At 33.2% G+C, this 14,711-nt stretch overlaps 1 protein-coding gene across 5 annotated transcripts in view; it reads left to right on the forward strand.

Annotated features, from left to right (window-relative positions):
- LOC118189844 (1-phosphatidylinositol 4,5-bisphosphate phosphodiesterase-like) overlaps positions 1-14,711 on the forward strand; it is a 163,880-nt gene that overhangs the window by 101,979 nt on the left and 47,190 nt on the right. For all 5 annotated transcript variants that reach the window (XM_035360518.2, XM_035360521.2, XM_035360520.2 and 2 more), the window contains exons 12-15: positions 1,598-1,808; positions 5,191-5,284; positions 9,269-9,348; positions 12,805-12,889. In XM_035360518.2, the coding sequence (XP_035216409.1) occupies positions 1,598-1,808; positions 5,191-5,284; positions 9,269-9,348; positions 12,805-12,889 (470 nt within the window). The remainder of the gene's footprint in view (positions 1-1,597; positions 1,809-5,190; positions 5,285-9,268; positions 9,349-12,804; positions 12,890-14,711) is intronic.

A 14,711-nucleotide genomic window follows, 5' to 3' on the forward strand; every position in this document is an offset into this window, starting at 1 on the left:
TAAATAAACCGTTTCAATAATATTGCACTGCAAAAGGATTCACTTTAATTAACTTTAATTCAGATTCATGTAACCATATGTATTCATTGCCGGAGTTTACTAATTCGAAATATCTTAACAATAACAGAAGTTTAAACTCTTAGAGTTTACTGACTTTTAAATCAGAGTTTCTTAGAGTTTATTGATTTTAAATCTGCATCTTCGTACAACTAACCTTTCCTGAAATGTAAGAAAAATTTGGAAGTAATATATCTTTTTATATTTACACGCAAACATGCAGTGCTATCTCACGGTGCTTTTATACATTTCGTCACCCAAAAAGTTCTGTTAATGTTATAAAACTGTACTAAAAGTTAAGTTTTTAATAAAAGAAAAAGCTAATTTTTAATGAGCACTATTCAAATATATTTTACATTAAATTAGGCATCAATTATTACGAAGGAACTTAATCAGATTCGTTTGCCCTTGAGATAACAAGACACGTATACAAATTGCAGTTCTTAACTCCTTATTTTCTTTTTCCTATGTCTGCATTTGGTTTTGAAGGCAAAAAAATAATTTTACACACAAATGTGATGTCACAAAGCTGAGTTCCTATATCCCTATTATCTCTGTCAGGGTACTCCAGCACACTGTAGCTGAAAAGCATACAGAAACTTAGATTTCGAAATACAAACTGATAAAATACTAATATATTATTTTGTTGTGAAGTGGCGAATGCTTTTACAAGTTTAGAGCTATCTCATTTGCTTGTCAAAGTAAATATTTGAATTGGATTCAAATGTTTACTTGACAAGTATTTTCAGATGGTCAACGGACACTAATTTTTCGACCTCCTTCTGCTTAAGTCTTTCGAATGTGTTTAGTAATGGAAAGCAACCGACTGCCTTTTTTTCTGCTACAAAATTTGTGTTTTGCAAATGGAAGATGGCAGCTATAAAATGTGGTTCTCATTTATGCATAGCGACTCTTCAGGAAATTGAAACAGTCATGCACTAGCTAAAAAAAAAATTCGCTGTTTTTGCATGTTTTCAAAATTAGTTAAAATGTTTCCATTAGATGCCCTTAATTGAAAGTTACTCCTGACGAGCATAGTTTGAAACAAATGGTATAGTTTGCAGCTAAATATGTTTCTTGAATTCTCATCGTTATATTTTTTTCTACGCGAGCACTTAATATGTGACCAAAACTTTATTTTGAGGATTGAGAGATATATCTTATTCTTTAATTATAAATAATTGTTGTTATAATAACTTTGTAAACCAAACGATTATTGATCCAAAAATGCGCAAGAATGAATTATGGCATTAATAAAAAATGTGTTTCTCCAGTATTGGAATTTTTTTTCGTAATTTAGTGCTTAAAATTAGCAAATAGTTACAACAGGAAAAATTAAATTGTTCCAAAGATTATTTTCGATCGCATACCACTTAGGAATATTAACATGCAGTTATATCAACCTCAGGTTTCCTTTTAAGCAGCAACAGAATAATTATTGGTCGTGTTTTCCAGATTACTTTTCTAAAAATTAAGTTCTTATTAAGATCCAAACTTTTGTTCCTCAAGAGGTGATATTGTTAATAAAATTATGTCTTAGGTCTCCTGAGTCAAGATGGTCTCATCCGGTACCTGATGTCTGACGAGAATGCACCTGTGTTCTTGGACAGACTGGACATCTACATGGATATGGACCAACCTTTAGCTCATTATTACATCAATTCCTCACATAACACTTACTTGACTGGGCGACAGTTCGGTGGCAGGTCGTCCGTCGAGATGTACCGACAAGTGTTGCTGGCAGGATGCAGGTATTTTTTACTTCTCATTCAACTTTCAAAACTGAAAAATTTAGTTTACAGAATTTCAAACAGAAGAATTATACTGTATTTCTTCATCTGAACAAAAATATTGTTGTAATTTACTGCATAAAACAATATGTTTTTGAGAGAAATTGCTGAACGAAGGTTTTTTATGGAATGTTTAATGAATTTCGATTTGAATGCTCTTGGGTAACCTTCACCAAACAACCATGTGTTTAGAATCATTTCTAAGGAAAACGACTGAAAATTAGATGAAAGGTATATTCTTATGAAATAAACATTTATTTTGTGAAGCCATCACTTTGTTTCTGTTTGAAAGTTTTAAATGTTAAATAATGTATTAATCTAAAACGCATATTCAAAATAGACTGCAAGGTTTAAGGGAAATCATTCTGCAGATATTCATTTCTGAAAGGTATCTATAATTTAAAATAAAATAATATGGGGGATAAATAAACGAGCCTGGCAGTTTCACTTGTCATGCTGGGAGATACCTTCAGATTAACTTAATTTTGTCAGTATGACAAGTTGACTTAAGGCCTCTCAGACTTCTGGTGAGCTCCAAGCAGCCCACGTAGCACTATTTATAGGATAGCAAATTAGACGATCAGTCAAATATCCAGGATAGTAGCTCCCCTCCCAACATGGTTTCTGGTTGCCGGAAGTGTTAAGCCCGTTTGAGCAGTTCAGCGTTCAGTGAGGAGACTCAGAAAATCCGTTGACTCGGTATTAAGGACTATGGGCTCGGTTAAGAAATTACTATTATCATCTCTAAAGTTTTTATAGGCTGGATTGCCAACCTCATGCCTGATATCGAGGATTGATATTGCCTAATATTGAGACCCTATCCATGTAATGGCTTTTAAGTCAGCTGGAACATGTTTGATTGATTATTTCCCTCCCCCTCCTTTTTTTTTTTTTTTTTTTTTTTTTTTTTTTAGAAACCGAAAGGAAGTGCTCCCTAAATATTTTCTCAATGTCTTCGGTTAAGTCCATAAAAAGCATAGAAAATGGGCCTTTAAAGCATAAAAGATACTTTTCACAGTTCAGGATTAGCAATAAACGCGCTATTTTTCGGCTTCCTGTGCTCAAATAAAATTGTGAAATTGATTCAAAATTATTGCACTGATTTGATATAAATTTGGGTAGTGGTTGTTTTCCCTTTTTTGTTGAATTCACGCAAATGTAAAATTCTTGCAAGTTCTTAAGATCTACATTCATGTTGCTTACGTTCGTTGAATTATCTGGAAAATCGTGAAAAATCTGGAAATGACAGTACGAAATTAATTAATCGAACAAAAGAATTAGCCCCAAATTACTCCATAAATTTAAAGCACAGTGTTCCAGTTTCTGATTGGAAGCTCTTTTGCGGAAAAGATCATTCTGCAATGTTATGGAAAAAGTCATCTACTGGCATTTAAAATACGAAAACTTTTGTATAAACAAACGCATAAAGGACAGAAAAGCTTATCTCTGCAGTTTTTCGTAGAATAAAAAATTAATAAATTTTTAGAAAATTTTTAATTTACTCAAACTTTTGGGGCAATTTTAAGAGATTAAGACTAGTTCCAAGTGCACTGAGCACCTACGGTAGAGATGACGAAGGTGTCAGTTATATTCTTGAGGGTACTCACCGTGTCCAACAAAAGAACATACTTCAGACCATTTCAAAGAACCTATCTGCATCTTAACCGTCCTTTTTTTCTGAAATTTTAGCGATTACAAATATAACTTCCACATTTCAGAATTTCGTTCTAAATTTGCAATTGATTATTATTTATTTTTCAGTCTTATTATTTATTTATTAAATCAGTTAAACATATTTCTGTAATCCTCGTAAAAAACAGAGTTAAAAAATTAAAAAAAAAAAAAAAAATTCGCAAATATCCTCCGCGAATTTATGAAGAAAAATAACTTTTTCTTTTTAATTCACTAAATTTTAATTAATATTTTACCGCATGAAATTTTTATTTTGTGGGAATTAATTAAAAACAAGATTTTATTTTACCAAACCATCCCACTCACAAAGTTAGTATATTGTTATTATTTTTTAATCAAATGACTAGCCACTTGCAACTTAATGCATTCGGTGAAAATGGCCAAACCTATCGGTCATTTAGCTATTTCATTACAGAGAAAGTTGTCCAGAGTGGTGATCGAATTACACTTGCAAAAAAGAGAAGGCCACGTCCCATATTCTATGAAGAACACTCTAGAGGACGAATTCAAGAGTCTCCACCAAATCTACAGTATTTTAAATGCCTCCAAACAGAAAAGATGTTATATATTTACAACCGAGGTTCCTTCTCCGAGATTCGAACTTGGGCCCAAAGTTATTGTAGGTGGCTCCCCTATTACTAAATATACCAACAGGGAATATTTAGAATGTATTTGTAGTAAAACTATTGCGAATAAGTAAAACTTAGAGCTGTCTTACAACTTGATTAAACTTAGCTGAAATATATCAAAACATATTATAAATCCAATAGAGTATTTTATTAGTTGTTTATCTCATTAGTGAAACCAAAGTATTGCAGCGTATTTTAGAAAATTTTGAATTTAATGTAGCAGAACTAGACATTCTTCCCGATAATATAATAAAGAATTTTATTCCAATTCTAATGATTACAAATGAAACTAATACATCATTGAAAATGGGCTAGCCTCTTCCCAAGTGATTAAAATTCCTAGTAGTTTGTGTTTCGGGACTCGGTTCTTAGCACGGCTATTTGACTTAATAGCTATTTGACTTTAAAGTTCTTCGCAGAGAATGAAAAATTTTGAAAGTTTAAAAACTTTGAAGCATCTTTGCTTCATTTGTCATGGTTCGAAGAACTATCACACACTTTGTAACTGCTACCTGATTCTTATATGCAGACAACTCATCGTATTTTGGATTGTTAATTTTACTGAAAGTCTCAATGCTTTTACAGCTGAATAGTTAAAAATTATGCAAGAAGAAACTTGATTCATGATGAGTGAAAAAAGGCATATTCTTTCAGCAGCGAATACTGTAGAAAAATTATGTAAACGAATGTTATGCCATAAGCCATTTAATGATTTTTCTCGTACATAACGTTACACGCTAATCTTTGTAAGTTTTCAGTTTACGTGCATAACATAAACTTGAGCCCATACTGCTAAAAAAAAGCTTCTTCCATAAAGGCTTTGTTCTACTACCTACACAATCCTGAAGTCTTTAACTAAATCTTCCTAACTAATTAACTAAATCGTTCTGAGTGCTTACTGCAATTCAAATTAATGATTTTACCTTTTTTGTAGAATTCTGAGTAACATGAAAAAAACTTAGAAAAATGTACTTTTCATTGATATTCTATGAGTGAGATCCCTAAAAGATGTTGACTTTCAGGTGCGTTGAGCTTGACTGTTGGGACGGAAAAGGTGAAGATGAAGAACCAATTATCACTCATGGCAAGGCCATGTGTACGGATATCTTATTCAAAGTACAGTTCATATTTTCTTCTTCTTTACAAATAATTTTAAGAGCACTGTCATGCTAAATTTTTTATCTAAGTGTTAATTTGTATACATATAAAACCATATAATCCATTCTTCTTCATATATCAGTTGGATTAAACATACGAAGATAAATCAAATACTAATATAAATAGAAGAATTCTCATATTATAAATTATTATTGCATTTCGAAAGGAATCTTTCTGCCTGATTTTTACAGAAATACGTATACGCCTAAAATTAATACGTTGCTGTAATTGTTTATTCGGATAAGAATTTATCCAGTCCCCGACTTTCTGCGAAAAATATTTTAATCAGTTTTAAGGGATTTATAATCAGTTTTAAGGGATTACAGGAATAATTTTGGCTGTTTCATATAAGAATTAAATACGCATTATTTTGTTCAACAAATATGTGTGTTTCTTGTTCGCCGGCAGATAAGTGAATTTGAACTTTTCGATTAAAGGAAAGTAAACAAAGACTGTATGCCTATGGGAAACGATGCCTGTGGGGAGTATTTGTTAAGGGAACTGGTCTTTATATATATATAATTTACACAGGAAATAAAATCACAAAAGCTTCATTTAGTCTGCCTGTTTCCACAAAGGGATCTGTAATAGGACTAAAATAATTTTCAATCCAACTGAATCCCTGTTTGCCTTAGAAAAAAAAATACACTTATTCATAATCATCCTGCTTAGTTCCTATGTGTATTAAATTTTCAATAACAGTACTGATTTCGAATTAGTTTATTATTAAATACAACACATATTTTCAATAAATAGTTAAGCATTTTTTACTTACAAGCGAATGCACCAGTACGATCTATTTCACAAAGCTTCAGAAAAACAAGCATAGTTTTATTAAATGCGTGCAGACGGCCATTGCGGCAGAAGGTTAGATTATATGGATTCTTGAAAAGCACACAAAGGCTATCTGCCGAAAGAGAGAGCTGCTTGTGTGGAGGCCTTTGGAAAGGAAACCAACTGGTGTTTTCATTACAGTGAGGTAATCATGAAAAGGTTTACCCAGTCAGCCTGTTCGCCAAGATTTAACCCAAGGTCGAACTAATTATGTTAAAATCTTACCCCTAAGCCGGTGATGGAAGCTGAATGCTGAAAAATGTCATTATTTGTAAACTTTGGTGCAAGCAAAATGCTTATGTAAGGAATAAAAGTAAATATATGTATCCATTTCGAAAAAAAAAATACATGCAGGGCTTAATTTCTAAAATTAGAAGTGACGGAGCATTATGGAAGACTGTCAGGAAGAAAGGAAACAATAAATAAAACAAATAACTAAAACTTAAAATAATTAAATAATTAAACTAAATTTAAAAGAAATGTAACAGAGATAAATAGAAAATTAATAAATTACTAAATTAATTACATATAGTTAGTTAAAGTATAAACTATTGGTCCTCGTCATATTTTAGGCTGTGATTGAAATTACAATACCCCTTAGAAGCTACGAAATACCTCAGTCGATCTTCGTCTCAAATTAAGCCCTGATTATACATGTAATGTACTATTGCAAGAGATGATAAATATAAAAATCATTGAAAATGCTGAATGAAACACAAATCAAAACTGATACAACGATTAAAGCGTCAGAAAGGAGAATAGTGAGAGTTCTAGAAACAGCATCAGGGTATGGAAGGAAGTTTTAACGAAAAAAAAAAGAGGAAGAGTCTAAGACTTTCTGATCGCGATGCCCTGTCGATATAATTCTAGCTGTCAAGCAGAAATTTTCCCAGTTTATACTATCCGATGAGAATGTGAGAATAAACGTAAGTCTCCCCTATAAAAGTGACAGTAGTGAACCCAGGCGTTCGGTTATATTGTTCAAAAGTGCACAGAAATTCTGCTGTAGTAAGTCACTAGCCGGGCACGTCCACTACCAGAGTGATACCTTTTAGCACTTTCAGGAATGAAAATTAATCCGCTCTCATACATTTATTGCATTTCCTAGAAAATAAGCCCTTGGCATGTGGGTGAAGGGTTTTCTTTCCTTAAAAGTCTCAATATCTGTCCGACAAAAACGTTTGTGTCAGAGGGGAAAACAGGCCGGCATTCAGAAGTTAGAATCGATTTTAAGGCATGTTTATTTTTAAAATAAAGTGCGTTTGCTGAAACTATGGTTAACTAACATAAAAGAAGTGCCGGAGCCCTTTTGTTTAGCGCTTCGATGCACTCCGGTTAAAATTAGGATTTATCTCAAAAACTGAGAAGTACAGGAGCCGGCCTCCATTGGGCATCGGCGCAATTTAAGTTTTGAATACATGTTAAGAAAGTTGTCTGTTTAATTGATTGATTGTCTGTTTAATTGAGCACGGCAAAACATCTAAGCATAAGGACGTCTGGTGGATGACTTTCTAAGGGAAATTGGTGTGTATTCATGGAAGAAAAGCCACGAAGATACCTAAACAATAAATCTAGATTATTCGTCGGAACTCGAATTAGAATCGATCTACAGCTATTAAAAGAAATCTTTACTCGTTTTCTACTATTTAATTGTTTTTGAAGTTGCATTGTAATCCTAAATACCAATAATACAACTTATTATATTACAACTTGTTATATTGAAATTATAGCTGAGTTAGTTATAGTTTTAACTATAACTACAGTGACTTATAAGCTTTGTTTAGTTAATAAAAGATACCTTAAATTTTAAAGGTAATTTAAAGATCCTGTGTATTGATGAATGATAATATTCTGAGGAACTGCTATGTGCGAGGACAAATGAAAGTTTCATTAAGACCTTATATTTCGCCTCACTGACAAAGTTTCCTGAAAGCTGCTTCTAGATCCTTTACGTTCATTCCGTCCCGTCCATCGATTTCAGAGGCGTGATCGTGTCTGCAGATTTTATTTTCTCGAGGACAATTTTTTATATCGTAAATAAAAATAATGCGCCTTATTAAAGGTGTAATAAAACTGCGAGTGCTAATAAATTTAGCTGTAATATTGTAGTTCTAGTTAATGTATATACAATGCAATTATTAACGGCAATTATAATAACAACAATAACAACAACAGCAATAAATTAATAATTTTATTGCTGTTGTAATGTAATTAAAAATAGTGGTATTACAATTACATTGCAATTGAATTATCTACAAATACGATTATATCGTAACTGTATAATTTATAATATAATAACATTACAAAAACTTACAGCAAATCAGCTTTAAATTCGTTACTACTTCAGAACCCATTTAGTATTTCTTGCTATTAATATGCTTAGAGTTTCTGTCTGAACTCCTACTTTTGAGAGATATGTAATCACTTATTATGATATAATGATTTTTCTGAAATCCATTTCGTAGCGACAAATTACTATGGATTTCACGTTTTCTGAAACGACGTAAACAAAATATATTTTCAGAAATCAATGTGTCTAGTCATACTGCAGAAGCACGCAACACGAAACATATTTAGAATAATTTATCAGGTTATTCTAGACTTAATGCTATTAAAGTAATACAGAATACTTAACATGAGATTTCGTTATGGAGCACAGAAATTCGCATCTGCTTGCATTTTAATGATGCTGTTATGCTGAATTGTCTGTTTTGCCAGTGTTAAATAAGCGTAATTATGAAAAAATTTCACATCTAATATTTCAGATTGGTATTTTTCTCCTGGCGTTACTAAATGTCTTAGAATTAATATAATCAGTTAAGGATGATTTTTCATACGCATAATAATTTTGTTAATTTAGAAATTTAACTGTCACACCTTCTAGTAAAAGCATTAAAATTAAGAAAAATATAACTCAAAAGTCTACTAATTTTGTTCTTTTTGACAATCATTAACTTTTTGATTCATTATTACGTAACTCTGCAGCAAATGTTTTGCAGCAGGAATTTACTCGTTATTTCTTAAGTAATTAATATAGCTAGAATCTTCCTGAGAATGCTAAATTGTTACTGATCCTGACTTTTGAATTATGTATATTTTTCTTTCTAGGATGTTATCGCTGCCATTCGAGATTGTGCTTTTGTTACTTCAGATTATCCGATTATCCTCTCGTTCGAAAACCACTGCAGGTAAGTTTGACATAATTAATTAATAACTTTAGGATTCGATAGCCACAAAGCAAATACATCGACATTACAATAAAAATGTAATAATATGCATATACACTGTGAACAGAGCAGAATTAATGAGCTAGTAACAAAAAATAATAAAGTTTAATTAAAAATGGGCATGCGTACTATGAAGATGTGTATGATTATCAAAGAATTGATGTGTACGATTATCAAGGAATTGATGAGTACGATTATCAAGGAATTAATGGATCAATTATAAAATATAAAAGAGTTTAAACTTCTTTAAGTGCATTATGGAAAAATAATTTATTCCTTTATTATAACGTACCAATCAATGAAACTTAATCCTGTGATGCAGAAACATAATGCATACTTGTCATTAAAGAATTTTCCCGGTATATGAACCACTCAACCAGTCGAATGAAATTTCATATATTATTATTTGAAGATTTGCACTCGTGATTTTGATAATTTAAAACAATAGAGCTCTCACGGTAACGGTTGCGGTCAAAAAATGTCAAAGCTTTCGAATAACAATACTCACCTTTTCCTGCGCAAATTTATCAGCGTACTGAAAAACCATAGACGAAAAGTGCTGGCGCAAAACATTTGCAAAGAAGAGCATTGTAGAAGACCAATGAGAACACAATGAGGCAAGGGAAAAAACTTACAATAATTACAAGTTTCCAAAGCACCTACCTTTGTAGACAGTAACGCGTTGTATGCGGGAGATTGTTGACAAGAGTGACGAACGTAATATTGCAAGACTAATCTGCATAATTTCACTTATATGACATCTTTCAGTTCTTACAAATTTCATGGATTTAATGTGTACATCTTAAATTTCAGCTTACCACAGAACCAGACAACCATCGGAATGAGTTTGAAGGATTGCGGTGACCATGAAACTGCAGAATAATGGGAGATGTCTCTATCTATAAAGTGCTATTGCAGCACTTGCCGAACACATTTGGCGTCGTGTAGAGAAGAAATATCTTGAATCCATAAAAGGTCGTTACGACATTTCACTGCTACAGTTCTGAGATTACGTACGCTTTGGAAACTTGTAATTACAATAAAAGTTTTTTCCCTTACCTCATTGTGTTCTCATTGGTCTTCTACAATGCTCTTCTTTGCAAATGTTTTGCGCCAGCAATTTTCGTCTATGGTTTTTCAGTACGCTGATAAATTTGCGCAGGAAAAGGAGAGAAGAAATTGGCTTGCGATGCCGCGCCAGACAGCCACTTTACCGCTGTGTAAAGACGCTGGTGGCACATTGTGAGGATGCTCATCAGCCCAGTTAACGCAGTTTTTGGAGTTTATGTTCCCAGTTAATGAGAAACGCGACCCGTCTATAATATCCGCAGCGACTACTTGCTATCTTCATCGTATCTCATGAGGAAAAAATTCGCAATTGAATTATCGACACGCTGTTGCTCGTTTTCAGTTTCTAACATCTGGACCTTCTGAAATCGATGTAGAAACATTCGCAAAAGAGAACTCATATGCTTGAGGACTGTGGTTTTTGGTTCATCCAAATTGCGAGAAATACTTCTTGCTGTATGCAATGGACCCGGAGTAATCATATTATACACTTTCGCAACATCTTCAGCAGGAACGCATGGTCGCCCGGATCGCAGTGTATCACATCTGCAACCAATTTCTTCAATTTATTTACCGAATCACGTAGTTTTGGGGCTTCATCTTATAATTTTGCTGATGAACTCCCACTGCTTCGGCAGCAGTTTCCTCATCTAGAGAGAACAGCTTTATCAATTCACCTTTTTGTTTTCCCGTTAGTGTCATCTTGTTAACACTTTCGAACACCTGATTGAAGAAACAGTCTTCCACTCTACTTATTAAAGGCTCTCCACAAGCAGGACTTTGCACATGGTGTTTTGTGACTGGTACTTCTACTTTCTGTTCCTGTCAATTAAGCAAAGTGCGTCTACCTCTTCTCTGTGTTGTCACTGGTCCTTCTCAATGCTCTTCTTTCCAGATATTTTACAGTTTTTATTTTTATCATACATACACCATTTTAATGCCATTTAAGGTGTTTCAAGGGGCTGATCAATTTGAGCAGGAAAACAGTGGATGTTGCATTCGAAAATTTCGAAATCGTTACACTGTAACCATTCGAAATTATTTCATTGTAACCGTTATAGCTCTATACTTTTAAATCATCCCAATCTCGAGCGCATCTCTTCAAATTACAGTATCTGAAATCTCATTTCGATTGATTAAGCGGATAGGCTACTAGGTGTTTATATATATGGGAAGTTTTTTATGATCACCTTATATATGTTTCCTCATAAGCGACAAGCAATAAGCGACGGAGGACATGAGCACTGTTCCTTTGCCATTCGGTTAATCAGTACAGCACCACGTCCACCCTTATCTAGAGTTGGCCAGTTGGTGTGGCCACACGAGAGCCTCGCACAAGACTCCGACATCCAGCGCCTAGAGCTTCCGGTGGGCAGTCGAACAGACCAGTATGCCCCCGGGAATTCCCCCTCATCGAATCGCCCGGCCCCAGCATTTATTGAAACAATATCAATCAATATATGGCCATACAAGGGCTTTGTCAACATGGTATGACAGACTGTTGTTATTGCTACAACAGTCTGTCATACCATGTTGACAAATCCTTATGTTTCCTTATAAGTAACTAAACACTTTAAGAATTTGACATAAATATTGAAATAATCACCAAATATTGAAATAACCAACCAAATATTGAAATAACCAAATTGTTGACAAAGCCTTATGTTTCCTTATAAGTAACTAAACACTTTAAAGAATTTGACATAATTATTGAGATAACCAGAAATTAATGCAACAAAATTTCATTTAAAATTATTACGGCTCTAAACTGTTCTGTATGCCAGTCCTTGTAGAAACTAGAGTTTGACATTTTCTGAACTCATTTTCATCTCCATTAAATTACATTATCCATCACAATATAAAATATTTCCGGAATTTTTAATACTATGTTTATTTTAATAAAGGGGCTATCGAATTGAAACCAAAGTTTATCTTTAGATATTCAGAATGTAGTGATAAAAGATAAAATCCGTTTTTTATCTCCTTTACTGTGTTAGAAAATACCGAAATCAAGAATTTCGAGTTAAAATGTGGTTCCTAGCAATGCATTTGGGTCATCTTACTATACATAATAACCAGTTAAAGATATACCACTTCTCCAATCAGTGTTTAAATATCTTAATGATTACATAACACATTTTTGCTCATGTTTCCATTTTTCGAAAGTTGGAATACTCTCTTGATTATACTTTATATGGTTCTACTGATAATATTCAATGAATAAAATAAATAAATATATAAATAAATTTTGTTCCACTAAAAATTCTACATATAACATTATTCTAAATATGCTGTTTTAAAAAATATGTAATTGCGTAAAATTATTGGTTTTCGCATTTTTCATCATAGCAAAAAGCAGCAGTACAAACTTGCAAAATATTGTGATGACTGTCTTGGAGATTTGCTCCTCAGAGAACCTCTTTCTGGATATCCAGTAAGTTGCTTGCTTTATGTATACATATATTACACTTGTTATTGCAATATACACATGTTATTGCAATTTCTATAAAGGATTTACTAAATATCGGTTTTATTACAAATAATATTAAATATATGTTTCCGGTAATATATATTTTTTTAATATTTTCATTTCTAGTTTTATGAATACTTATTTTATGTTTACTTATTAAGGATAACGTTAAAAAGTATTCGTTTGTTGAATATTGTGTATTAAATATCTCATTTATAAATTTTGACTCCCAGTCAGTAAAGTAGTTTGTGACTCTGACTGCCGTACCAAAGGGCTCGGGCTCGAATCCCGAAGAAACCATGGGTGTAAATTGTCTGTCTCTTCATAGGAGGTGACGGTGGCCGCTTATTAGGTGACTCCATAATAGAATGACACCGCTTCTGGCCTTAGAATGGCTAGTGTCGGCCATTAAAAAGAATTAGCTTGATAGTTTAACGAACAGTTGATTCACAAAACATTTAGAAAGATGGTAATTATTTTTAAGCTGAGAAATTACTAACTGCTCATTGACCGTGTTGACAACTAAAAAAAAAAAAATTAGGTTTTTCTTAAAAGAAATTTTGATCAATGTATAAATAGTCTGCTTTAAATTGTTACTGTTGAATTTTCATAACGTGTATACAAAATATATAAAATGCAAGATGTTTTGTAATTAGTGCTGCAGTGTTTTATATAATAAATGATGAAGTCTTTGTGACGAAATCCCACAGCTTTAGGGGCCCACCAGCGGCTGAGCGGTAAAGTCGCTGAACTCTGGTAGTTCGGTTCGAGGTTCGAATCCCGCGAACGGGCTGGCTGCATGGGCGTTTTCGTGGTTTTCCCCATGCGTAACGTTTATACGAGCCAGTTTCCCTTAGAAAGTCCTCCACGAAGGCATCCCTTCCGTTAGGCAGATAGCCCTCGTGTGCTTTGCCATAATTAAATACACCAACAACACACCCACAGCTTTAGTACCAAAGTTTCATGACATTATACCCGCTTATTGTCTGCTAAGTTATGTCACTTAAGGTTTTTTTCCTTTATGGAACTACCTTGTAACCATGGTAACGACTGCTGAGGAAGATAGTCAAGTCCTTTAATCTGTTGAAATATCATAATCCCCTCTGTGCGATGATGACAACGCACATTACGATGGTAAATGAAAGGAGGGTCATTACGATCTCTTAAGTCCCCATTTTAAAGTAACACACTATATCAAAAGATTTTGCTACATTTACAGAAATATAAGTATCGCACTCATTAAAAGTCCAACTATACGTTTTTCCTTAAAATAATTTGAAAAGAGCACTGGAAGGATTAATAAAAAAAACGTGCTCGTCCAGAGCTAGTATTCATTTTACTCTTAGGTGATTTTCTGAGAAAAATTTCGTTGAATGTCTGATCCAGTCCCTAAAACTTGCATTAACAATGAGTTTCTTGAGAAATTTTTTAGCAAACGCACAATTTGGATAAATAAGGTATCGCTCAATCAAAATTTAGCTTCAGCTCAATGAGGTAACGCTGATGGAATATAAGATATTGCAGTTACTGAGGCTGAATTCTAAACCATTTGATGAGTAGGCGCTGAAAGTAATGCTCATGAAACGGAAAACAGCCTCGAGGAAGTACATAAGGGGCATTCCACACTATCCGAAGTAATTTAAGAAATTTTCCAGTGACACGAATGTGTACTTGCACTTTAGCTGGTGGTCGATATTAGTTTTCCTAACATTATTATTGTTCAAGATTAATCAACCGTAAGAAAAAATACGCAAATTTAATTCATAAAAGTATTTGTTTTAAGCAG

This window comes from Stegodyphus dumicola, chromosome 1 (assembly GCF_044657685.1).
Source record: "Stegodyphus dumicola isolate Sdum_Otavi_A_Nest chromosome 1, ASM4465768v1".
Taxonomy (NCBI): domain Eukaryota; kingdom Metazoa; phylum Arthropoda; class Arachnida; order Araneae; family Eresidae; genus Stegodyphus; species Stegodyphus dumicola.